The sequence below is a fragment of the Schistocerca nitens genome, chromosome 5, assembly GCF_023898315.1.
Source record: "Schistocerca nitens isolate TAMUIC-IGC-003100 chromosome 5, iqSchNite1.1, whole genome shotgun sequence".
Classification (NCBI taxonomy): domain Eukaryota; kingdom Metazoa; phylum Arthropoda; class Insecta; order Orthoptera; family Acrididae; genus Schistocerca; species Schistocerca nitens.
This window is the reverse complement of record NC_064618.1, coordinates 396316782-396344540: the sequence shown is the minus strand read 5'-3', so window position 1 is coordinate 396344540 and position 27759 is coordinate 396316782. Positions and strand designations below refer to the sequence as shown.

Here is a 27759-nt window from a genome sequence, read left to right as displayed (position 1 = left end):
TGGTTAGGCGCAAGCAAGAAGCAATTAGCAAATGGTGCACAAGCAATAGCAAACGTTGAGGCAAGTAGGATTGACAATGGCGGCAGGAGGCAGAGTCCGCCTGCTGCTCAGCAAAACCAAAATCCTCATCGCCACTTTTATGGGCTGCCTGGATGTGGCAACCATAATTTGGATACGGAGTAGGATGTGACCAGGTTGTGACTAAAATCTGGTGGCAGGAAAACGATTAGTGACAAATAAGCACCAGCTAGTATAAAACAGTTACTTAGCTTTATTGACAGCGAACAGTGTACCGTAGATACAGTTCTAATTAGTGTCCAATAATATTCCTGATTCGTGGCCTAAGTCGTTATACAATACTGAATCACACAGCGAGCTAGCTAACCAGACAACAAACGATGCCACTGATGACTGCAACGAGCTGTCTGCAGACTCCCTGACTCGGGGCCAGTGCTCCTGTTATATCGTGTAGCCAGAAGGCACTGTAGGCCCCAGTTTAGCAATGGCGCAATGTTTTCAATCGGCTTCAGTCAGCGGTAACACCATGGGCCGCCGGCGGTCGCGACGGGAAACTGTGGCAAGCGAGGCAACGGCAGGGTGCGCATGCTATTCGGTTGGGTCTGCGAATACAAAAGTTATGGACGGAGGTACTGATGTAGCCATCTTTAAGGTGGTTTGTTGCGTTGAGATGGACCAAGTGAAGCAAATGGGGGAGAAGTTGTTGAGGTTCTGGAAGAATGCAGATAGGATGCCCTCACCTTCGATTCAGATAGCAGAGATTTCATCAGTGAATCTGAACCATGTGAGGGGTTCAGGATTCTGGGTTTTTAGGAGAATTCCTGTAGATGGCCAATGAATAGGTTGGCATAGAATGGTGCCATGCGGGTGCCCATAGCCATACCCTGGATTTTTTTTTAAGTAATACTTTCAAAGGAGAATACATCCTTCCATCACCACCTACTCCACTCTGGTCACTAACATCGCTTATCCCTTTTAAAGGCAGGGCTACCTGCAAAACCATTCATGTGGTCTACAAGCTAAGCTGCAACCACTGTGCTGCATTATGTAGGCTTGACAACTAACAAGCTGTCAGTCCACCTGAATGGCCACCAACAAACTGCGACCAAGAAACAAGCAGACCATCCTGTTGCTGAACATGCTGCCAAACATGACATCCTTCATTTCAGTGAGTGCTGCACAGCCTGTGCCATATGCATCCTTCCACCAACACAAGCTTTTCTGAACTGTGCAGGTGGGAACTTTCCTTGCAATACATCCTACATTCCTGTAACACTCCTGGCCTCAACCTTCATTAGTCACTGTCCTCACCCATCCAGCCGCTTCCCTGTTCCCATTCCAGCACTACACAGCCGTGATTCCACCACCACATCCAGTCTTTTTATTTCTCTCCTTTTCTGGTACTTTCTCCCCCTTCTCCCACTCACCAACCCCACTTTACTGTCCACCACCCCCACCATACTATCCCTCCCCCTCCCCCTCCCCCCCCAGCCTCCTCTACCCCCACCCAGTCGCCATTCCCATCATACACTGATGTTGCTGCTCGCAGGGTGGTTTCAGTTGGCCTGGGACTGCAATCGTGTGTGTGAGTTGTGTCTGCGTGTTTGTGTGTGTCTATTGTTGACAAAGGCCTTAATGGTCGAAAGCTTTAATTGTGAGTGTCTTTTTATTGTCAGCATCTCCACTATATGGTGAGTAGCAAGTTCCTTTCTCATAATATTGTTTCTTTCTGGTAATACCTAGTTTTGCTTCATTCAACTATTTTCTAAATTCTGGCCAGAGGAAGAAGTGTTTGGTTAGACACCTAGTATCTGCATATGCATTTGTTCTTTTCCAAGTGTGTTGCTGTCTGGTTAGTAGAAACTTTTATTTGAATTTGTTTCCACTTGGAGATCTTATTTTTACCATGATTTTCTTACTAGAACAGTTAAGTCTTGTAGCATTGGTTAACCTGAAGAAAAAATGGACCTTTCATAATATAAATCAGTAAGCTGAAAGCAGAAATATCTGTTGTCATTAATGGAGATCAGAGGTTTTCCTAATGGAAGTGCTGAAATTATTTCCCTGATGTGTTGCAGCTTTGAATGCCTGTACTTGATTTCAGTAACATTACAGTGTTAAGTCACATACTTTTAGTGGAAAACTGTGGATGGAATGAGTAAAGATAACCATTCACTTTACAGGAGGACTTTTGAAGGAGCACTTGTGATTTATTAAGTTACTTCTAATTTTTGGTCCGGCACTTTATATTGATATAACTCCTACCAAGTTGTATACATGCAGTCTGAAGCAACAAATCAAAATTTGTACCAAGGCTGGGATTCAAATCTGGGTCTCCTGCTCATGAGGCAGGTGTGCAAACCATTATCCTGCCCTGGAACAGTGGCTTTGCACAACTGCACGAACTATCTTAGTGTGCCTCCCTCCTCAATCCAAATTCCAATTCATGCCTCAGCCCACTTCATATTCCCCATAAACTTGAACAGCATTGCAGAGGTTCTCCAACTGTATTGGAATATTGGAATAGCACCTCAGCATTGAATGAAATGTGAGATAATGCCTGAAATCCAGACCTAGTTATTTTAATCAAATGAAACTGTGTAATTCCAAAGACCCAGGTCAAAATTTTGGCTTTAGTACAAATTTTCATTCGTCTCTTCAGTCTGCTTAAATACATCATAGATGACTGAGACTTGAAAAGATCTCAGGAACCCTGTAGTTTCGTTTTACTACCAAGTTGTCAGTGAGAGTTAATTCTCATAAACTTTTTACTTTTATCAGCATCCGCCCATAACTTTTTGTTGAACTTGCTATGGAACCACCGTAATCATTCATCTGGCTGTAATATGCCGGCCAGAGTGGCCATGCGGTTCTAGGCGCTACAGTCTGGAACCAAGCAACCGCTATGGTCGCAGGTTCGAATCCTGCCTCGGGCATGGATGTGTGTGATGTTCTTAGGTTAGTTAGGTTTAATTAGTTCTAAGTTCTAGGCGACTGATGACCTGAGAAGTTAAGTCGCATAGTGCTCAGAGCCATCTGGTCGCAATATGTATAGTTTCCACTGTATATGCTTTCTTATTGTCTTCCACAACCTGTCTTTCTCCATTGTCTATTTACATTCTGCATATTATCCAAATGTCTGTTGTTTATTGTCTCCCATTTTATATTTTCAATGTATTGCTTGCATATTTTCTTGTGTATTTCTCCATGATGCTTTTTTCTGACTTTGTGCGGTTTTTTCCCATTGCATCCTTTAGTTTTTTTTATTTTTTATTTTTTTTTTTTTTTTAGCTTCTCTATTGGTCCATTGATTTCCAGCAACTCATTATTGATACTCTGTGCTCTGAATCTTGGTTCTCTCCCCCTCCCCCCTCTTTCCCTCTCCCCCTCCCTCCCTCGCTTTGTCCCTCTCCCCTTCCCTCTCCTTTCCCCTCTCCCCTGCCCCTCACTCTCTTTCCCTCCCTTCTTCCCTCCCCCTCTCCCTCCCCCCTTTTTTCTCACTTGTATTCCCACTCACGGGCTTAGCATAACTTCTCATTTTAGTTTCTTGTTTTACATATTTCCTGATATCCATGTAGAGAAGCTATATGGAAGTTCTAGAAGCTGGGTATTCAACTGTATTTTTTAAAAAAATGTGCATTTTAACCTGCATCAGTTATCAATATTTTCATATTTGAAATGCAGTGTGCAGTAATTGTAATTTATTTCATCTTTGTCCTAATTGAGTCCATTTCTCTTATAAAGATTGTTTTTTTCTGAAGTGTCCAAAAATTTTGCTTCAGGTTTTGTCCTGTCAAGTATCATCCCTTTGATCCAACTGTACTTGATAAATATGTTGTGGGAGATGATTACCTTCCCATATGGGAGGTACCGTCACTCAAGAGTTATTATAATGACTTGGGTTTCTCCATGAAAGGGTCTTTTGATGCATATATGAAGAGCATTGGTAAGATGAAAGAATTACTAAACGAAATAGGACGTTGTATAAGATAACATGGGGGTAAAGGAGGAGGTCATCTTCACAGCTTCTATTCACTTACACTTATTTGCATGCTCTTTATTTCTTTTTGTGTCTTACTCAATACCGTTAAGTTAATCTGCACTGCTAATTTTACTGTAATAAGATCTCATTTTGACATTACACTGATAATTTTTTAAAATATCATTTTGTCACTTATACAAAAAGGTTTTGATTGTACTTTACTATGTTTACAGTATTATAGTAGTAGTGCAGGGCAGTGCGGCTCAAAAGAATGGGAAATTTTAGAATGGAGATTAATAGACGAACACAGTTACTTACATATTTGTTTATGTCAGTGTGTAGTACAGAGTATGCCATTATTGTATTTCACAGTGATTTTTATTTCTTGAATAATGCATTTGATAGATGTGGTCCTCCTTGGGGTAGACCTTCCTGCAGCCTGATAGGAATGTCATGTATGGTTCAACCTAACATTTCAATAGGAATTCTGATTCCCTCTCATATTCTTGCCTTAAGTTGTTTGGTGGTAGCTGGTTGAGTATGGTAACCGTCTTCTTAAGGTGACCCCAGAAGATAAGGTCACACACTGTCAGGTCAAGCGATCTTGAAGGCCACACAATGTAACTGTGCCTTGAAATGATACAGTTACCAATCAATCATCGCATTGATATCCATGCTGTATGTTGATTGGCGACTCCATGTTGTCTTGTGCACTACGACCAGATAACAGGTATACTTGAAAAAAGAGACAGCATTGGTTGTATATTTTTTACTATTGCAAAATCGATTTTCTGTCACTGAGTGACCATCTTCAGTGCTATATTGTATAACTTAAATTGGAATGCACTGTTGTCACTGAGTCTATGTGATCGCCGTAAGCTTAGTGACAACAGTGCATCCCAATTTAAGTTATACAATATAGCACTGAAGATGGTCACTCAGTGACAGAAAATCGATTTTGCAATAGTAAAAAATATACGACCAATGCTGTCTCTTTTTTTCAAGTTTCATGCTGTATGTGTCATTACTCAGTCATGTTGAAACCAACTATTGGCAGGAAAATGGGGCAATTCATTCACAACAGAACTTTTCATCATGGAAATATGCCGAACAAATGTTACAGTGGACTGTGCACCCATCATCATCTTCAAAAAAGTAGGGGCCTGAAACAGCACTTGATGATATGGTGTACAATACAGTAACCTTGCTGCTGTGCAGTGGATGCTTGTGTAGCTGATGTGAATTTTGATGAGATCAAAATAAAAATTCTGTCTGTTCACAAAGCCACTGAGGTGAAACAGTGCTTCTACCGACATCCATAGGTTGTTAACAAAATTGTCATTGTCGTGCACTTTTGCTAACATGTGTTCAGTGTATTGTCTGTGCATTAGCGGATTGTTAGGTTGAAGTTGCTGAATGATGTGCAGCTTGTACCGGTGGCACTCTCAATCCACATTCAGTATTCATTGAACAATTGAGTGGAGCAATTGTAGAGACTCTGCATGACATCGAAACAGAGCACTGCGGAGCTCTTATCAAAGCAATTCACACAGCCTTGACATTGTCTCCCATATGAGTGCTTTGGGGGGTCTCCCTGCAGTTAGCTTCTTCAATGCAGAACTCATTGCTTCAAAATTGCAGACCCAGGTGTTGATTGCATGCCCTGAGCGAGAGAACATGACCATGCTACCCAATGTTGAAATGATGCCAAAATTCTTGATATGCAGCCTCCACAATTGCGTTCTTGCAATAAGCTTGTACCACAAAGGCATGCTAGACATCATTCCATTGCTCCATGTTTAGTTTACTAAACAGCAAGACAGTGCGAGCAGCATTTTATATGTCATTCAGCACCACCTACCTCGCAGCATTGCCACAATGCATTCCAGAATTTCCCATTATTTTGGATCACTGTGTATTATGGCAATGGAATTGCAGGATAGAGACTACATAAAAAAATCAAAATATGCAACTGCAGGAATTCTGCAGGTGAATAGTTCATGGTGCATATACACACTGAAAGGCTAGTTAATGACACTAACTGTGGAGTTTTCCTTCTTCTTTAGGTACCTCAACCCCCCCCCCCCCCCCCACTCCTCCTGAAAAAAAAGTAGAACTGGAAGAAGAGCAAAATTTTAAAAAATTAGAGCAATATGCTGATGTTTGTGTTTACTTGTGCACCACATGATTTATCCATCTGCCTTAGAGTGTATTATAATTTTGATTGGCGGATATTTTTTGTCTTCTAGATAAAGCCAATGGTGTAAGATCTGTTATATCACTTTCCTTTTCCCCATTGCATTAGGTGTACTTGGTGTGCACTTGGTTTACATTGAATTCAAATAAAATATTTTTGAATCAAGTGAAAATGTAAAATTCACACAGCAGTTTCGAGAAAACTGAAACTACTTGAAAAATCTGAGACGTTACAGTATTTTATAATTCACCTATTTGTTAATTCTTCTGGTGCTGTCTTTACTAATCAGCTGCAAATATTTCAATTAATAGCCTTCTCTGTCTTAATTATATGACAACTAACATGATCTCATTACTGCTATACATTCATAAGAAAGAATTTAAAGGTAAGTGGGAAACGAATTTCTCAGAAAGGAGAAATATTTAGCAACTAGACTTCTTGAATGAATAAATATCTCTGACATATAGCCATCTAACTTCAAATAAGGAACAAAGAGAAAATAATCTGATTTACATTACTGTGTACTGTTTTCAGGGAAAGACACAGACAAAATTTGGAATCAAGTTGATGAAGCAATTAGAAATATATATCTGGTGAAAGAAGCATTAATAATACAGATTTCGTCAAAATTCAAATCTACGTCAAATTTTTTTGAAATGGTGCGGATTGATCTTGTGCTGGATGAGGATTTAAATGTTTATCTAATGGAGGTAAAGAAGTTATAACATTTCAGAAGAAAAATATAAATTAAAGACCCACACATGAATATAAATTAATAGTAATGTAGTGTTTATGAGTGCATGATGTGTTTTTTGTATATCTGTTTTGTTTGAAAGGCAAGAAATTAAAAGACTCTTGTATGAGGTCCAGTTTCAAATGCAATTACTGTGAATTTAGTTAATTCCATGATCTTCTGTTATTTGGTTGATTTATAGCTTTGATGGCTACATGCAGCTAGACATCTTATTGAATTTCAAAAATAGCACTGAAAGACCTAAGTCAAAAAAAGGCCCCGGGAATAGACAACATTCCATTAGAGCTACTGATAGCTTTGGGAGAGCCAGCCATGACAAAACTACCATCCGGCGAGCAAGATGTATGAGACAGGCCAAATACCCTCAGACTTCAAGAAGAATGGAATAATTCCAATCCCAAAGAAAGCAGATGTCGACAGGTGTGATAATTACCGAACTATCAGTTTAATAAGTCATGGCTGCAAAATACTAACACGAATTTTTTACAGACAAATGGAAAAACTGGTAGAAGCCAAACTCGGGGAAGATCAGTTTGGATTCCTTAGAAATATTGGAACACACGAGGCAATACAGACCCTACAACTGACGTATCTTAGAAGATAGATTAAGGAAAGGCAAACCTATGTTTCTAGCATTTGTAGACTTGGAGAAAGCTTGTGACAATGTTGACTGGAATACTCTCTTTAAAATTCTGAAGGTGGAATTCTGAAGGTGGCAGGGGTAAAATACAGGGAGCAAAAGGCTATTACAATTTATACAGAAACCACATGGCAGTTATAAGAGTAGAGGGGTATGAAAGGGAAGCAGTGGTTGAGAAGGGAGTGAGACAGGGTTGTAGCTTATCTCCAATGTTATTCAATCTGTATACTGAGCAAGCAGTAAATGAAACAAAAGAAAAATTTGGAGCAAGAATTAAAATCCATGGAGAAGAAATAAAAACTATGAGGTTTGCTGATGACATTGTAATTCTGTCAGAGACAGCAAAGGACCTGGAAGATCAGTTGAACAAAGTGGACAGTGTCTTGAAAGGAGATTATAAGATGAAGATCAACAAAAGCAAAATGAGGATAATGGAAGAAAGTAGTCAAATGAAGTCGGGTGATACTGAGGGGATTAGATTAGGAAATGAGACACTTAAAGTAGTAGATGGATTTTGCTATCTGGGGAGCAAAATAACTGATGATAGTTGAAGTAGAGAGGATATAAAATATAGGCTGGCAATGGCAAGGCAAGCGTTTCTGAAGAAGAGAAATTTGTTAACATCGAGTATAGATTTAAGTGTCAGGAAGTCTTTTCTGAAAGTACTTGTACGGAGTGAATCTATGTATGGAAGTGAAACGTGGATGAGAGATAGAGTAGACAAGAATAGAATAGAAGCTTTTGAAATGTGGTGCTACAGAAGAATGCTGAAGATTAGATGGGTAGATCATGTAAGTAATCAGAAGGTACTGAACAGAAGTGGGGAGAAGAGGATTGTGGCACAACATGACTAAACGGTGGTACTTGTTGGTAGGACACATTCTGAGGCATCAAGGGATCACCAATTTAATATTTGAGGGTATTGTGTAGGGTAATAATAGTAGAGGTAGACCAAGAGATGAATACACTAAGCAGATTCAGAAGGATGTAGGTTGCAGTAGTTACTCAGAGATAGAGTAACATGGAGAGCTGCATCGAACCAGTCTCTGGACTGAAGACCACAACAACAACAACAAAATCTGTTTCAAATTATTGCATTTTGTGTTAGCATAAATGTATGCTGCCCTTGGCAGTTGTAATAAAATAATTTTGGTACTAAACTGCATCACATTGCAATGTGCAAAATACAGATAAATCAGCATATCAGCATAGGCATAATATAAGGAAATAGAGAGGAAGCAGAATAAAGTTACAGACAGTGAGTGTTCCACTGAACACTCCTTTGAGTGCTGTGTTTCAGTAATAGAATTGCAGATACATACAAGATAGCAGTTCTGTCTGTCTACAGACTCCAACAGGATATATACAAAATTTCATTTAGCAGTTACAGAGGCTACTAGTAAGACTTGGTAGAAGTAACTGGGAAGTGAGTGTACCTGGAGATTTCAATAGTGATTTAATCTCAGTTATTTCTTATGAAGGACGTATAGTGTTAAAAAATGTCCATACTTGGTTTGGTCCACATAGCAACATTCCCAAGAAGGATAGAAGGACATTGTGCACCAGCGCTCCAAAATTTGTTTCAAAATGCAACAATCTTTCATGAAATAGATGCAAACCCTATAATAAATGGTTTATCTGATAGTGATGGTTAAATGGTATCAATTAGATTGAACTAAAAAGGGAAATGTAAACTTCCACAGAATTGTAAATGCTCAGGAGCTACACTATTCAGATATAATCTGCAGGTTGAAAAATGGGAAGAAGATTGCCTGGAATACATAGTAGGTGAGAAATTTAATTCTTTCTTAAAAGATTCATAAGGCACTGTGAATCCAGTTTTTGTTTACAAGAAGTCAGAAACAATTAGTGTAGAAATCCAGAGAAAAAGTAGCTGACATCTGAGGTCAAGGTGTCTTTTGCATGGAAGGCAGAGAACTTTATTTATTGTAAAGGACTAGCTCTAATTAAGACTTGAAAATAAGCTACCAAAAGTGTTGCATAATTGTTTATTGTGTCATCAAAAAGTTGAGAACAAAACCAAGGACAATTTGGAGCATTATTAAATGTGAAATGAATGAATTTGCTATGGCTAATGATATTTAACTCCCAGATGACAGTAACAGTGAGACATGATATTGAATTCAAATCATTGGCAACTAAATGCAGTGGCTTATTCTTAACATTAGCTGAAACCACAGGAACAAGAAATGGTCCATCAGAGACAGATCAGTTACATTTACTGAGATGGACTGTGAATAGTCTAACACCACGCTAAGACAATGCACAATGACAAAGTAATTACAGGGACAGCAATCAAATTGAGAGCAAAAAGGAATGTAGCAGAAAAAAGAAATAAACAAAAATGTTAAAAATCAAGATGACATTCTTTTTAAAAGTTGAACACAGAGTGTTACTCAGAAACCTTACTCTTGCAAATTATATAAATGACTACTTTGTAAATAATCCAGTCAACCTGAGTAAAAATTGCTTTAGGAATAGCAGAACCCCAGCTCCAAGAGAAAAACGTGTAAAATCAATAGTGGCATGTTTCACAAACAAATCAAAACTTCTTAAAATACTAGAAACAATGAAGAATAAAATGTCTTCAGGGACTGGTGAGGTACCTGGTTCAGTCATAACTAAATATCCTCGTACCATATCAGAACCACTATCATGTATCATAAATACATCATTGTCAAAAGGAGTGTTTCCACAAAGATTAAAATTTTCAAAAATAAAACCATTCTTTAAAAAGAGCAATGTACAGGAAGTAGGAAACTATAGACCAATATCTGTGTTATCTGTATTTTCAAAAGTAATAGAGACAGTCATGAAACACAGAATTACAAGTTACCTTGAAAAATTCAGTTTCTTGTCTGTAAACCAATACAATAGGAATAAACTTCGAATTACACAGGCCAATGATGGAAATACTTTTTTTGCTGAAAATACCTTATTCTTATGTTTTTTAGGATGGGAAATCCAAATATGATATTTAAAAAACTGTATCACCCACCATTTCTTCACATTTTACAGTTAAATTTATTAAAGTAAGTGATTTTTTAAAGAATTTAACAGCTTTTATGTAGTTAAAATAATTTAAAAAGGAGGTGTAATGAATGTAGATGACGTTGGGAGCACTGCTGAAAAATATTTGCTGGCTAAAAAAGGTCGACTCTATTTTTGTGTTAACAGATGGTGTTTTGTCTACTGTCAACCTAAGCTCACTTTCCCATTTCCTGTACATGTGATCAGTACAATGTCTAATCATGGTTGTAAAAACTCTGCTGACAATTTTTTTTATATTTGTGGTGAATTTTTGATTGAAAAACGCCAAAGAAACATTACAGACTTTGTGAAAAAGGTTTATCTATCATACTTTGGATCTAAACTTAGTGATGAAGATAAGTCTTGGGTGCCGCATAAAGTATGTTATGTGTGTGTTGGAGATCTGAGAAAATGGTCCAAAAGGGAGAAAAGAGCTTTTAGATTTGCTGTTTCTATGATATGGAGGGAGCCAAGAAATCATTCCAATGATTGCTACTTTTGCAGTGTTGATATTACTGGTCATAATTCGAAAAACAAGAAGATAATAAGCTACCCTAACCTTATGTCTGTCATCTGACCAGTAGAGCATGGTGTATATTTGCCAGTTCCTGAACCACCAGATGATTTAAATTCTATTCCAACATATGTATTTTCTGATGTATAACCTGATTTAGTTGAACCAGATGATGATGAATTCCATTGTAATACAGAAAGTCTATAGCCAAAATTGTGTACGCAGGCCGAGCTTAAGAATTTGGTTAGGGATCTGGGCTTAATGAAAGAAAAAGCTGAATTGCTTGGCTCTACATTAAAAGAAAAAAACTTATTGGCAGTTGGAACCAGCATGTACATGTATAGAAAGAGAGTGCAGCAACTCTCCAAGTTTTTTCAACAAGAAGGTGATTTAGTGTACTGTTCAGACATCCCCAGCCCAATGAATGAATTTGGTATTGGATACAAAAAGGAAGACTGGAGGCTGTTTATTGATTCATCCAAAACTAGTGATGGAAAAACACTGCGAAGGCTGCTGGAACACCAACATGATGGGGGACTACTGTTGGTCACTTCATGAAGGAGTTCAGCAAGTGACTCATCATAGAAAAAGCTACACAAGAAGCTTCAAAGAAAAAAGAGAGAGAAAATGCAAACCAATTCCAGCTGACAAGTGAAACCTCTGTTAACACACATCATTGTGTTAAGTAGCTTACTGTAAATACAAACCATGTTGTAACAAAACATTTCATTAATTTCCCTTTTTACCATATAGTATAGGACTTTTATACTATATAGTAAAAAGCATATTGCTCAAAAACTATGGGTGATCCAAAAAGCTAGGGCTAGATTTGGATTCAGCTCATAAAAATATGTAAAGATCAGCTATCAAAGTAAAAAAAGTTTAAAAAAATTTTTCATTGGCCTGTGTTATTGATGTCATTTAATACTGTTCAGCTGTAGACAAGTTATAAGCTATTGGTGCATGAGGAGTGGCAAAAAAAATGGTTTCAGTGATATCTCCATAATAGGAAACAGGTAGTAGAAATTACTTCAGCAAACTTTAAAAAACAAAGTATTTTTTACAGATCTAATATTCAGACTGCGTCATTTGAGGTGCCACGGGGAAGTGTTATAGGACCCTTCCTGTTTCTTATTTCTTTAATAATAACAAGATTCCAACCAGAGGCACTCGCATAACTGTATTTGCTGATGATACAAATGTTGTTGTACATGATATAAACCAGATATTATCAACATCTGTGACCAGTATTAGAATATTTATGAAATTGGTTTGAAATGAATAAGTTGACCTTAATAATTTCAAGAACTATTACAGTATTATATTCATTACAGGAAAACAAAATCACATCCCAACCTGGATCTCAGAATACAAAATAAAGTAATTCAGAGGGTAGCTGTCACAAAAATTATAGTTGTCCATATAGATAAAAATTTAGACTGTAAAGCCCACAGCCTCTATCTCACTAGCAAGTTAAGTTCTACTTACTTTGTGTTATGTGTAATTAGTAGCATGTGTAGTAGAAAGTGTAGCAGAATTAACTACTTTGCTTACATGTGTTCTGCTATTACCTCTGGCCTGACCTTCTGGGGCCATAGTAAGACAAATAAGCAAAACATCTTCACTGTACAGAAACAAGCTAATAGAATTATTACCAACAGTTCAAGGCTAACACCCTCCAAGAAGTTATTTCAACATGTAAATATTCTATCCTTACCACAAATCTACATATAAAACGTGTAATTAATACAAAAAGGTACAGTGACAATTTCAAAACGAGCTCAAGAGTTTCATTCTTACAAGAATGTACAGTGATATCCATATAAAAAGAGTAAATAAGGATTTAGCACAAAACAAATAAGCATTCAAGGCACTAGATTGTACAACAAATTTATGGCACAGATGAAAGAAATAAAAAAAAATGTTTTCGTTTAAGGAAACAGTATTCAAATTTTTAATAACTAACTGCAGTTATAGTGTAGAAGAATACCAGAAATAACCATGTAGTAACTAATTATATTAATGTATTATGTGTCAATAGCAATTTTTAAGTGCTTGCCATTTTGAACAAAGGTGTTGGAACTGTTAGGTATTTGTATGTAAATGTTAGCTATACACTCCATGTAAGACATCTTTTTCATGCATTTGTGTAATTAAAGTTGTATGTGCAATTTTGAATGTGATATTGTGAAGGGTATGATGCATACTTGTATTATGTAGGATGCTGTACACCCTTTTATTATTATTATTATTATTATTATTATTCTATGTATTTTCCACAAATATCCACACAATGTACAGTGTCTCTCGATGAACAAACTACTACTGTTACTTCTGCTACTACAAAACAGAAACAGCAATGACAACTACTACTACTGCCACCGCTGCTGCTCCTGCTTCAATTTTGCCATATTATCTTGATAACTGGTAGTGCGTCTTCCCTTCCCAGAATATGCAGCAGTAATACCTACTTATAAATGTGGATACAAGCAATTGAACTCTAATTATTGACCCATCTTCCTCCAAAATTTGTTCTCAAAAATTTTTGAGAATGTAACTTATCATCTTATTAAGAATAACCTTATAGCAACTGTTCAGTTTGGCTTCCATAAAGACTTTCCTACTGAGCAGATAGTGTACGATCTTGAAAACTTAGTTCTTTTAAAACTAAATGAAAGAAATTATCTTGTTGGCATTTTGTACAATCTTGCCCAGGTAATTGTGTGGGACTGTAATGTTGTACTGGGGAAATTAAAATAGTATGGTGATTAAGCATTCATTTTCCATGGATGGCGTCATATCTTAAGAATAGAAAACTGAGTTGGGAAACATTAAACATGGTGTTCTGGAAGATTTTGTGCTTGTCCTGCTCTAGGAACATTTGAGAAATTCAAAAAACTATGATGTTTGCTGATCACACATGTATATTGGTAAATGGCCTGAAAACAACCATGCCAGATACAGACATTAGAATAATGAAACAGGTTTAAAACTGGTTTGCAGCAAAAATCTTGACCTCCAGTCTTACAAAAACTCATATTACCCAATTCTGAACAAATAAAAATGACTTACAGGTACCAAAAATAGAAAACAATGGGTATGCACTGGATGAGACTCCACAAAGCCTCTAGGCATCTAATGAATAGTAAACTGAGGTGACAGCAGCCTGTGGATGTGCACATAGGTATCTCTCTCATTGTGTTGGTCTGCAGACGGGATTGTAGTATATGTTGCATATGTCCACTCAGTACCTTCCTATCGATAATCTTCAACAGGAGCATGAAATAAGCTGATAAATGAATATCTTGCAGAAGCCTCTTAGGAACCTAGGGATCGTCAACATACATATACTCCCTAACAGTATTTACTGTCAACAAAAAGAGTGAATTTAGGGTGAGCGCTGCAGTGTACAATCACAAGTAAAATTAATTTTTGTGTAGACTACATATCCCTATGTTGGGTACAGAATGGAGTTTTATTCTCTGGTGGAGAAGCCTGTAATTGGTTGCGAGTAGACATCAGGGAGGAAATTGAAAATTCCCATAGTGTAAAACTCCATTCTGAGCACAAAAGAGCGATGCACAGTGTATTTGAAAATTAGTCTTACTTCTAGAATTGTGACTGTGAATTGCAGAATTTATTCTAAATTCACTCTTCTTGTTAACAACAAATACCATATAAGTGTAAGAATCTCTAGGATCCTGATGAGGCTGCTGTGAGATGTTTAGTTATCATTATTACTCATTATTTTTATTGTGGACTTCTGTAGAATAAATAATTTTTTGCACTCTAGATGCTTCACACCAGAAGACTACATATAGGTTGATCCTGTGTTTTATTCAGTATTATTATATGTGTTCATTCGGGAGAATATCATCTGCCCTTGACACAACTAAGTTCTCCAGCTACCATCATATCACTTTGAGTGACAGTCTCTTTGACAATTAGTAAATTTCTCACATTAGCCATAGTCATGTGTGCCATTCCACATGTTAAAACTGTACAACTTCCCCTCCAAATATTCCAAATAGAAAAAGAAATTTGTAACTTAAATGTAAGACTGTGTTCTTTTCAGTGTTCTTTAAGTCAAAGATTTCTTCCCTGGCCAGGTCATCAGGTAGGGCAAGTATGGAAGATTTGGTGAAGTGTAGACTATTGCCTTATTTGTAGCCTTCTTGTTGCTCGGCACCCCCCCCCCCCCCCCCACCCCTCTGTACTCCTGTCCCCTGAAATGTCAGTACCTGGTCCTCCTCTTTCAAATTTCTAGTTAATGCTTTCATATCTTCTGTGACCTGGCCAAGACTAGAGCCAGGATATATACTTTTCTGTAGACAATAGCGTCCACAACTTTATAGGTAATATTGCAGTAAGATATACTTCTGTATCCTATAGCTACCCAAGCATATCTAAGAAAAGTGTTCATAATTTCAAAAATATTGAAATTTATTGATGTTATGAGCTCATAGTAATTTTCATTTTTGTTGTTCCCTTTGGTTATGAATACAGCTTAGAAATTGAACATTTTCTTTTCACTGGTACCTTCAGAGGCATGTAAGTAGTCATCAACCTATATATTCGTTTGCACAGTGCTTTGCTTCACTGGCATGGTTCTGTTGGTGATAGTGTCTTGTTGCTTTTCACTTGTGAAAAACTATCTCATCCAGTGAGTTATAGCCAGATCTGTAATTTACCATGGAATCTGAGTCACAATGAAACTGTCATTGTTCATATACACTGAACTGAAAGAGGCACAAAGATACTACAATCATAAATTTTTGTAGTGAACACACAGTGCATAGTGGGGTGATCACACTGTTGTAGAAATAATTCAAAATCTGAGATCGCTTAAATACAGTTTACTGGATAGCCAGTTTCAACACACTAAAGGTGCCATCATGTAGATCAACATTTATAAACCATTTGGATATAACGATACATGAGCCAGACCAGCTGATATAAAATAATTGTCACAAAAAATAAAAAAACAACTGCTCTCATTGTCATTCTTTTCCATAAGATATGTAAAACCGCAGCCACAAGATAAAACTATTTGGTACACGACCGCTGCTCGGCTAACAATGGTCAGCCGAGTGTTGTTGCCCAAGCAGCGGTCATGTACCAAATAGTTTTATCTTGTGGCTGCGGTTTTACATATTTTATGGAAAAGAATGACCAAGAGAGCAGTTGTTTTTTATTTTTTGTGACAATGATTTTATATCAGCTGGTCTGGCTCATGTATTGTTACATCCAAATGGTTTATAAATGTTGATCTACATTCAGATCCGATGATGGAACCTTTAATGTGTTGAAACCAGTTATCCAGTAAACAGTATCTAAGCGATCTTGGCTTTTGAATTATTTCTACAAATTAGTCTCTCATAGTTTGTGAAGTTCAGTCTAGAAAATCAACTTTTGGCTTATTCTGGTGTCTTTGATTCAATTAATGATGGCCAGTTCCCTCCCCATCCTAATCCATTCTTAGCTTGTATTCCATCTGTAATCACCTCACTGTCAATGGTATGTTAAACTGCAGTATTTGTTCATACTTCTCCAGGTCACAGATTCACATTGGCAATAAAAGAAAAAAATTTATTATGTCTGACTGTCACACCTACGAGTATTTTGTTCATCAACAAGAAATAAATAAAAATTGTTAGGCACACACACAACAAAATTCAACTATTATATTATATCTTACCTGTCCTTCTTATTTCATTTTGTTGATTTAAGATGTAATACAAATGTGTGAAAACATTAATAACACTATTAAGAAATTCTTGATTTTTGCTGATCATTTTTCTAACACACACTTCTTTTTTTGTAGGCAAATATGTCACCTAACTTGTCATCTGCACATTTTCCACCAAACCAGTTATTGTATGAGCAAGTACTGTACAGTGTGTTCTCCTTGGTTGGTGTTGGGAGAATTTTATATTCCTCCAACAGGTGAGACTATGATGTACTAAACACTAAATATGTTTAAATATTACAAATGTCAAATAGTGTATTTTAAGCTATTAAAGAGACCTTTGGAGAAAAGAGAGCCACTTGTATGAATATCAAGAGCTCAGATGGAAACCCAGTTCTAAGCAAAGAAGGGAAAGCAGAAAGGTGGAAGGAGTATATAGAGGGTCTATACAAGGGCAATGTACTTGAGGACAATATTATGGAAATGGAAGAGGATGTAGATGAAGATGAAATGGGAGATACAATACTGAAACACCTGAGTCGAAACAAGGCCCTGAGAGTAGACAGCATTCCATTAGAACTACTGACGGCCTTGGGAGAGCCAGTCCTGACAAAACTCTACCATCTGGTGAGCAAGATGTATGAGACAGGTGAAATACCCTCGGACTTCAAGAAGAATATAATAATTCCAATCCCAAAGAAAGCAGGTGTTGACAGATGGGAAAATTACCGAACTATCAGTTTAATAAGTCACAGCTGCAAAATACTAACACGAATTCTTTACAGACGAATGGAAAAAATGGTAGAAGCCGACCTCGGGGAAGATCAGTTTCGCTTCTGTACAAATGTTGGAACACGTGAGCCAATACTGACCCTACAACTTATCCTAGAAGAAAGATTAAGGAAAGGCAAACCTATGTTTCTAGCATTTGTAGACTTAGAGAAAGCTTTTGACAATGTTGACTGGAATACTCTCTTTCAAATTCTGAAGGTGGCAGGGGTAAAATACAGGGAGCGAAAGGTTGTTTACAATTTGTACAGAAACCAAATGGCAGTTATAAGAGTTGAGGGGCATGAAAGGGAATCAGTGGTTGGGAAGGGAGTGAGACAGGGTTGTAACCTCTCCCCGATGTTATTCAATCTGTATATTGAGCAAGCAGTAAAGGAAACAAAAGAAAAAATCGGAGTAGGTATTAAAATCCATGGAGAAGAAATAAAAACTTTGAGGTTCGCTGATGACGTAATTCTGTCAGAGACAGCAAAGGACTTGGAAGAGCAGTTGAAAGGAATGGATAGTGTATTGAAAGGAGGATATAAGATGAACATCAACAAAAGCAAAACGAGGATAATGGAATGTAGTCGAATTAAGTCAGGTGATGCTGAGGGAATTAGATTAGGAAATGAGACACTTAAAGTAGTAAAGGAGTTTTGCTATTTGGGGAGCAAAATAACTGATGATGGTCGAAGTAAAGAGGATATAAAATGTAGACTGGCAATGGCAAGGAAAGTGTTTCTGAAGAAGAGAAATTTGTTAACATCGAGAATAGATTTAAGTGTCAGGAAGTCGTTTCTGAAAGTATTTGTATGGAGTGTAGCCATGTATGGAAGTGAAAAATGGACGATAAATAGTTTGGACAAGAAGAGAATAGAAGCTTTCGAAATGTGGTGCTGCAGAAGAATGCTGAATATTAGATGGGTAGATCACGTAACTAATGAGGAGGTATTGAATAGAATTGGGGAGAAGACAGCCTCAGGAGGGGTGCACATAGTGTCTTGATGAGAATTTGATACTGCACTGACATTGGAGGTGGAATTTATGAAAATAAACTGCGAACTTAATCATTTGCCTTTCCTTAAAACCTTCTGTAATTATTTGATTGTTTTACATTGTAACAGCCGTACCAATAAAAACTGGAGACATATAATATGGAATCTTTTATTTGAATTAGTTTATACTATAGTGTCCTAAAATATTGACCATTCCTCCTGAAACACCAACTATAAAAATCAATTAATATAGGAACACTAAATGAAATGGCTTAAGTTTATTGATAGGCTGATCAAGAAAGTAACTCAGCTTGCTTTGTGTTTAGAAATTTTAACCTATAGAAAAAAAACTTTCTTTTGATTTACCTAGTAATAAATATTATGGTGCAGTTTAAGCCGTGGTTTTATAAAGTAAACATGTGTCATTAATGTCAATAGAGTTGTTTTCCAGGGCTGGGATGAGTAAATTATAATTCAAAATGGATTTTTGTAAAATTTAGTGTAGTAGAAGCATTTCTGCCCTATCTATGTTGATTAATTATTAACATTTTTTATGAAAGAAAAGGACAGATACATTATCCTTACAACTATGGCAGAGTAATTATACTAAGAAATATTCATCCCCTTTTCCAGCAATTCTGACAAAAAAATTTAGTTTAGATGTTATTCCTAAATTCTGGCTTCAGCTGAACAAGAATTCGTTCAAATTGTACGTATCTGGTCCTTTCTTTGTTACAAATTTTAATATATTCTTAGGAGTCTGTTCTTCTTATGTGCTTCTCAATTGAGGCAATAGTTGAAATATTAACTTTAATGTTAAGTTGTTCTTTCTGTTATTCTTGTAAATGTTATTTTCTTTGTGCAAGTGTTATTATATTGCTAACATTTTCGTCCACTCATGGTGAAAAATGGACAAAAGGAAGGATAGTTACCAACACTGTAGTAGTTTTACTGAGTTAATATATGTCTTACAATTACAGAAAAAATAGTGATGAGGAAGCTGCAACTGAAGAGATGCAAGCATCTCTAAAAAATATTGTTGTTTTTCCTGAAATCTGCAAGAAATGTAGCAGCTGTGATTCCCATGAATGTCTTTTATGCAGACCTTGCCTGACGGGTTGGACACTTAACGTATTACGGAGCGCTTACAAAGAACATGTTTTCAGGAGAGACTGTCGCCGACTGTTTCCTCCATCTATGGTAAATATATTAATTTATTTAATTACCAATTTTGCTACTGTGTGTGCCTCAAAGCAACATTTTCTGAGCTTTCAATTGTATCCGTCTCTGTGGATTTCTGTAATTTAGTAACCAACCAGTTATTCGAAAATCAAATGTTAATAGTACATAACTGAAATATTATGCTGGAAATGATATATATAAACTTCTCTTGCATATCTCACAACAGTGATCTCCACACACAAGTGTAACATAATGTCTGATACATCATACCAATCCCGAAACCCACAATCTGAATGCAGCCTCACCATCAGTCTAGCTATCCACGTACGTTTTACTTGCTCCAAAACTGATATGCACATAAATCATTGGGTCTCTCTACTGGTTGTCTCATTGTGGATGTTGTGAAGCCCTCTTAAACAGGGTCTTTGCTAACTTTATTCACTAATATTCCAGCCATTGTTCTCATTTTACCTTCTTGTATGCAAGACGGTAATCATATCCCACACCACTTTTACTGTTCTCACATTACCCCCCCCCCCCTCCACCTCCCACTGCTATCTATGCACACAGCCTTGCTGCTATGGGGGACAACTTTTCCTGGTACACTGGTGACAGTCCATCTCTTTTCTAACATGCTTGGCCAATCATATTGTATCCATCTCTTTTCTAACATGCTTGGCCAATCATATTGTAACTCAATTACTTTTAATTTGAAGGAAAAATTCACAAAAAACCTGTGGAACTGCTTTGATCCCTCCTTCCCCAACCTTCCACTTGCTATTCATATTGCACATTAAACCCCTTGTCCTATTGATCTGGACCCATGGTTGGACAGTTTCTGTCCCTTCCTGTAGAACATCACTACATACTCCCAGATTTACTTCATTTGTCTACAGTGAGCGTTATGATCTACCTTTATAGTTTCTTCACCCACTCATTGGCTCCATAAAAACTTTGTACATATCAAACTTCACTATTCTTCCCATAATCGTGTCAAAACAAAAGACATTCCTCCATTTATCAACCATTCAAAACCATCCCAGACCTTGAAATTCCAAGGCTTCAATTACATGTTGTTGTCATATATCATATAAAGCCTGTAAACAACATCCTACTTCACTTCTACAACACTCCACATTCCACAGGATACTACTCTGTTGTTGACACAGATGCCAGACCTGTGTCATATGCCTCCTCCAACTACAGCTCTATCAAAGGTAGGGTCAAGTGTGGAATCAGAAACATCATCTGTTAGCTTTGTTGCAGTTATTGTGCAGCATTCTATGTGAGTATGATGACTAACAAATTGCCTACCCATGACAGTGCCCATCACCAAGCTGCGGCTAATTGCAAACTCCATTCCTTTACCATATGGATCCTTTCTTCCTGTACCAGCCATTTTGAACTACAAAAGAGGGAACTTACACCCTCTATCACATCTTCCATTCCTACAATGTGCCTGTCCTAAATTATCTATTAATTCTTATCTTCAATTGCCTTTACTTCATTTTATGCTTTCACCATCTGCTGTTCTTGTCATTATTCACCCGTGCTCGCAACCATCTCTAATTCTGGTGTCCAGGTTCCCAGGTTTTTTCCTCTTACACACTTTGTCACCTCTGTTTCCTTACCAGTTATAAGATGTGTTTGTTCCTCATGTTTCCCAATATTTCTCTAACCTCTCCTTGCCCCAATAAAGGAAGAAAAAATCAAAAGTTCCAAGGACAATAGTTATTCGATTGTCATGTGTGCCTATGCAGCCTCCACATTTCATCATTAAATATTTTCCCTCTCTTCAATTTTTGCATTTTACATTGGGTTTATAAAACAAGTTTTTTGTGTTTTCTGATGCATATAGTTGTAATAATTTTTTGTATTTATTTGTTATATTGTTTTAATTTTGTGTTATTATATGTTAAATACATTTACTTTTCAGACTGCATGAATGTCTGTACACCTTCAGTAAAAGTAGCTTTTTATATGTATTAAGATACAAAACTATACATGGTCATTAATGTAATACGTCTTCTTCTACTTCAGGACCAGGCAGCTGTCAGCACAGGAAAATATCTGGAAGATTTAACACCAGAAAATCAATTAATGGTGCGTTGGTTTCAAGGGAAATGTTTACAGAATAAGTCTTGGTGCCTTTAATACACACTCTTAATTGTGTACCAAAACCCTTTGATCTCAGGGAGGTGTGGTCATGAACAACTTAAAAAAAGGCATTTTTGTAGATATCTTACATTTAGGCTGGGTATTAGAAGTGGTAGCATGTAATAAAATTCCTCCCATAAAATGAAAGTGAATACATTTATTTTGAACTGTTGTATTTCATCTGTTTGTGGTAGATTATATTGCAAAAAACAACTGTACAAAGCTATAAAATCCAGGGCAAATAAGAAGGGTAAGTGATGCGCAATAATCAGTTTGTAAAACACATAGACCATTATCTTGCCTCAAAGCAAACATCTGTTACTACATTACACATACCCTTTAAATTATTGTCTACTATTCTTAGATTATAGTGTATGAAAGTAGCATTTCTTAAGTAAACATTAATGTAAGCTGCCTGCACTGGGTGTCTGCATATTTAGGAATATATAGTGTCTTTTGTTGAACAGTTGAAACCATACATTGCAAATAAAATTTTGTGTGGCATTGCTTGCTGAAGTCCAAACATGGTAATTCATTTTAGAGTTCTCTCCACCCTACCAACATTGTGAGTGCAGAAATAGATTTTTGCTTCAAATCATAATTTCTGTCATACCTCTGACTATTGGCCATTCCTCCTGGGACCAACTGTATTCATGTGCTATGACACATAAAATTATTATGTAATATACATACCATTATTATTATTATTATTATTATTATTATTATAAATAACAATATCTGGTATGGCCAAACTTCTGATGGAGAGATGTCAAGAAAGCAAACTGCAAGCTGAATCAGTCAGTGTGCCAAGAGCACAGAGAGCGAATTGACTCCTTAATACACTATTCGATCTGCTCCATGTGAGCCATGGGGTGGAGAGTCATTCCTGATTCGCTTTGTGATCTGATCGGTGAGAGTGGTGAGTAGTGCTGAGCTAGCTTGTGATGTGATCCATGAGAGTGGTGGGGAGCGGTGAGTCATTGGGAGGAGAGTGATTGCTGAGACACTTTGTGATCAGGTCTACGCCAGCCATGGGGCAGGGTGTGGGTCCTGGGTCACTTTGTGATCCACAATGAGTGCAGTGGCTGAAGACAGCAGCTCATGCAACTGACATGATTGCTAAAAACACATTCCAAGTGTGATGCCACATCAAAAGCTAAGAAGTAATAACTCACTCGAAAGTATGTAAATGTTTATTGAGCTTCTAAAATTTGATATTTTCTTTTCAAATCAAGATGGGAAATATGTTGCTGTAAAATGATTTCTGTGTTAAAACAGCAATCTGAAGACTTAATCTTTCTTCACTTATTATTTTTTTCATGGCTAAGAAAAGCTGAACGCATCAGTAAGGTATGAAACTCCATAGGTGCACATGGTCTCTGGGACTTTCTTTCTTTCTTTCTTTTTCTTTTTTTTTTTAGCTTAAGAAAAGTTTTCTTAACCATGTGACGTGAGGTGCTGTTGCAACACCTTGCCTCAGAATCTTCATTTCACTCATTACTGTTCCCAGAGAGACATTTAAGATTAGATGCATTACCACGCCTTTTTCCCCCAAATCGTGTATCATTCACATCTTAGAAGGATGTGGCTCTTTGAATCAGTTCAGCATTCATTCAATTAAGCATATGGCGTGAGGTGCCCTTGCAACACATTGCTGCAGAATCTTCATTTTACTCATTACTGTTACCAGAGAGACATTTCGGATCAGATGCGTTAGCACACCATTTTTTTCCGAATCACATATCATTCACATCTTGGAAGGATATGGCTCTTTGAATCAATTCAGGAGCAGATCTCTCATCTCTATGGCGAGGGAACTGTGGCTCAATTGCACAGAGCACAAGGATCCTACAAAACTATATAAAAATAATGTGTTATATTATTTTGGGGATGATAAATGTTGCCCTTTGACCAGCATTGGGTGCTCATTTTGCGACACAACAGTGTAGCCATTATGTAAAGCATCTCAGAGCCTTTTATAGTATGAGGTTCAGCTATATAATGCAAGAGAACTAGAAAAGTTAAGGGACAGAATTATTGTAAATCCTAAGCTGTTAAAATAATTTGTAAAAATGAGGGGCATGATTTAGAGTAATTGCCCTAGTGAGATATTGTAGTATTTAGAAGAAAAGAATAAATCTTGGAGAGGAATAGGATGATACATATATTTTCACTAACCAGTCACTAGGCATCAAGACAACATATGGGCTTTGAATTATGCAAAGACAAGTGTATTTGATGCAATTAATCGATAGAGGTTTTTCAGTAACTGACTGAATGTATAACAATAATGGAAATTGCTGGATGAAGTAACATGTAAAATAAAGGAAAGTGAATCCATGTGTGGAGCACAGAACTACATAACAGAAAACAGCATTCACTCTAGCTTTTGAGCACTAGCTCTTTTTCGAGCAAAAGTACACCCTTTCTCTCTCTCTCTCTCTCTCTCTCTCTCTCTCTCTCTCTCTCTCTCTCACACACACACACACACACACACACACACACAGTTACAAATATTTTGTTATGTGTCATTGTGTGTGTGAATATGTGTACTGCTTCTAGAAAAAGAGCTAATGTTTGAGAGCCGATTTGAATGTTCCCTTATTTTTGCATATGAATGAATGTACAGCACTTGTTACATGAGAGAATTATCCATCTTGTCTACTGCTATGTAGCTGTTCCCACTTATGAGATATGGGAACAGAATATAGTTGTGAGAAGCTGAATGTGAGCACTTGCTCTTAGGGCCCACTAGACCGATTAATATGGAGTCAATGATTTAAAGTCCCAGAACAACAAGGTAGGCACAGGTAGATGAAAGGAAGTACTAAATTAATACTTCTGACTTCCTCCCAGTCAGTCAACACAAAGCTCAGATACTACAGCCCCTAACATAAAGCTTTTGTAGGGAAGGCAAAGAGAGGATTTGATTAATTATAGCATATGCACAGGCATATAAGCAGTCATTCTTCCCAAGCTCCATACACAAATATAATGGAAAGAAACTGTAATGTGCGGTACAATGGGTTGTACCCTCTGCTGTGTACTTCACAGTGCTATGCAGAGTTTGGATGCAGATGTTGATGATACACCTATAGTCATTTGCAGATTCTATACCACACGTAGCTTTTTTGCCTCAAAGGAAATGATATGTACAGGTTTGTAGCCTTTTAAAATTATTTCAACCTGACAAATATTATATTAAATAAAGGGTCGAAGGGAGAAGAAGGAAAGGAAAGGAACTATGAATGTCAGCTGCGCCATGTCAGCTGCATCAGGGCATTATGCAGAATCTGCAGTGATGAGTGAAAATGTATGCCGGACCAGGATTTGAATCTGTGCTCTCCTGCTGACTAAGCAGTTGCTTTAAGCATTGCACTATCCTGACACAGTGTTTATCGCAATCTTGCAGACTATCTCGGCATGCTTCCCAGCTGACCTACATTCCCACCTAGCGCCATCTATCAGCAGTCCCTGCCCATGTCCTTCGAGCCTGCTATTTTGAGATTCCCACAGGAGCTGGAATGTAATTGTGCACCGCACTGAAGGTGGTGGATTCATTGCCTACTGAGGTGAATCAATTATATGAATTCTTGGTTTCTATTCTTTTGGATATGTCCAAAAGAATGGACACCATGTGTTCATATAGTGTTCATATAGTGTGACTGCATACTGTGAAGTTTATGTCATCTTTGCAATATTAAACTGAGACCAGTACCATTCCATTTTACCCATTATGTCCAAACAAATCCTCAAACCAAAAATTTCCACAGCATTGGACTGAAAAGAGGGTCAACTATCAAGGTCACCCTGTTTCTATGAATTTTTTTTGTGTTAGGAGTTTTTACCGACAATTGTCTGCAAGGTAAGGGCAAGACTGATCAACTATTAAATTTCTTCATCAGTCCCCCTTTGACATCCTGCACTGTACATGAGTAGGTATGAACTGTTGTCTGGATATTGTGGTGTAACCTGTTGCTTCTATGGAAAACATGTTCCACTTCTAACGAAAGATGTTTGTGCAAGCTGGAAACATTGTTTAGGTAGTTGTTAAATGTAAAACAACCCACTGTGCATGCTCTGGTTTGCAATATGTGCAGATTTGGTGTAAAAATTGCCAGGTCGGAACACTGACAAGGTGCAACAGCATTTAATTGTCTCCACCCGCTGTGGAGAACCTCTAGTGCTTGGGCTTCGCAACTTGGCAGTGCATTGGAAGTCAAGGAGCAATGGATGGGGGCTATAATGTCAACACCAGAACAACTGAAGAAAACATAAAAAAACTGTCATTCTGTAATATCATATCAGTACAAGAATACATGTTGTGATTTATTTCAAGCTACAGGTTAAGAGAGATATGTTCGCCCACAGCTGCAACTGCAGTTGTCTATTGGAAAGATTGCATTTATGCCACAGAAGAGTTATTGCAAAAGTGACTATGTCATTTTAGTAGCTTGAACAGACGAGAATTCTCTTTCAGCACCCATCCAATGCATAAGGTGTAGTAGTCACACATACTGTCTAGTGACACTGCATAGCAGGTTCACTACATCGGATACCGTCAAGAATGGTGACCGCAAGTTATATGTAATGTGAAAGTTCCCACACATATCAGCTGGATAACAGAACATGTGGGGGGTGAAAAACAGAACCACTTCTGTCCCACTCCAGTATCTCCTGAGTAAAAGGTGAAATGTATCTGCAGCCATAATCACCACATTGCACAATGACATGTGATATGCCTACAAAATAAAATGTCTTTGGTCTGCTTCATAATTTCTGTGTATAGATAACACAAAAGATTATGCACATTTGATATTAATTTGTTCATTACATCATTATCTGTTGCAGTTCAGAAATAAAGATCAGTTGTCTAGGAGGTGTAACATCTGCCATGTTTAATTGTCTCATGTGCAGTATCTTGCTCAAAAATATCTGAGTGCAGGTATCTGAAACTCATTCTGTAGTTTCTTTCTCTTTGTGTCAATAATAATGGGTGATCTATGTGCAGGTATCTGAAACTAATTCTGTAGTTGCTTTCTCTTTGTGCCATTAAAATGAGTGCAAAAATAATCAACTTCAATGTGTTATTTAGAACTGCTCACTTAATTTCTCAAAATAAAATGGTTTAAAATGGTGGAGGAAAGGTAAGGTAATCATGTTGTGCATTTAGAGATGGTCCTGCAAATGTGCACATTGAGGAGAAGCAGGTGTGACGAATTTGTTTTGGAAAACAGTCTCTTGAGAGGCAGTCAGTCAGGTATGGAATTTCTTTAGGAATCACAGGTAGTGCTCACACAGAAAGTCAGCTTCTACATGTGTGCATATCAGAGAGAGAACAGTTTTTTTAATCATGTCATTATTTGCAACGGAACTTCAACATTTTTTAGTTCAGTGTGGAATCCAAACCACATTGTGGTCATTAACATTCACTAAAAGAATTTGAGCACAATCTGCACAGAAATTTGAGGGAGCAAAGACTTGTATTGTTGGTGGATTTTGTTGATTTAGAAACACAAGTAATACTTGAAAATGTACTTTCTAGCACTTTCAAAACTTACATGTTCATTCGAAACAGGAAAATTGAGATCTAAAATTGTTTTGACTCACGGCCACACACAGCTGCCTGCTTGTCAAGACATTTTGGAATTTTAGAAGGGAAGTTTTGGAAAAGCTTTCTCATTGTATCCAATGACTGTTGTCTCTACCAGCACCAAAAGAAATGACTTATCTCTCAATGTTTTGCAGATAAAATGTGCTGAAACATAACTCCTGAGTGGCAGAAATAGCAAGCTGAGGAATTCAATGC

At 37.2% G+C, this 27759-nt stretch overlaps 1 protein-coding gene across 4 annotated transcripts in view; it reads left to right on the top strand.

Moving 5' to 3' along the window:
* LOC126259977 (probable tubulin polyglutamylase ttll-15) overlaps positions 1-22117 on the top strand; it is a 67796-nt gene extending 45679 nt beyond the window's left edge. For 3 of the 4 annotated variants that reach the window (XM_049957105.1, XM_049957104.1, XM_049957103.1), the window contains exons 6-10: positions 3801-3964; positions 6732-6907; positions 16981-17102; positions 19592-19811; positions 21834-22117. In XM_049957105.1, the coding sequence (XP_049813062.1) occupies positions 3801-3964; positions 6732-6907; positions 16981-17102; positions 19592-19811; positions 21834-21947 (796 nt within the window). In that variant the 3' untranslated portion in view covers positions 21948-22117. The remainder of the gene's footprint in view (positions 1-3800; positions 3965-6731; positions 6908-16980; positions 17103-19591; positions 19812-21833) is intronic. The other variant, XM_049957106.1, reaches the window with a different exon arrangement.
* Positions 22118-27759: the final 5642 nt, after the last annotated feature.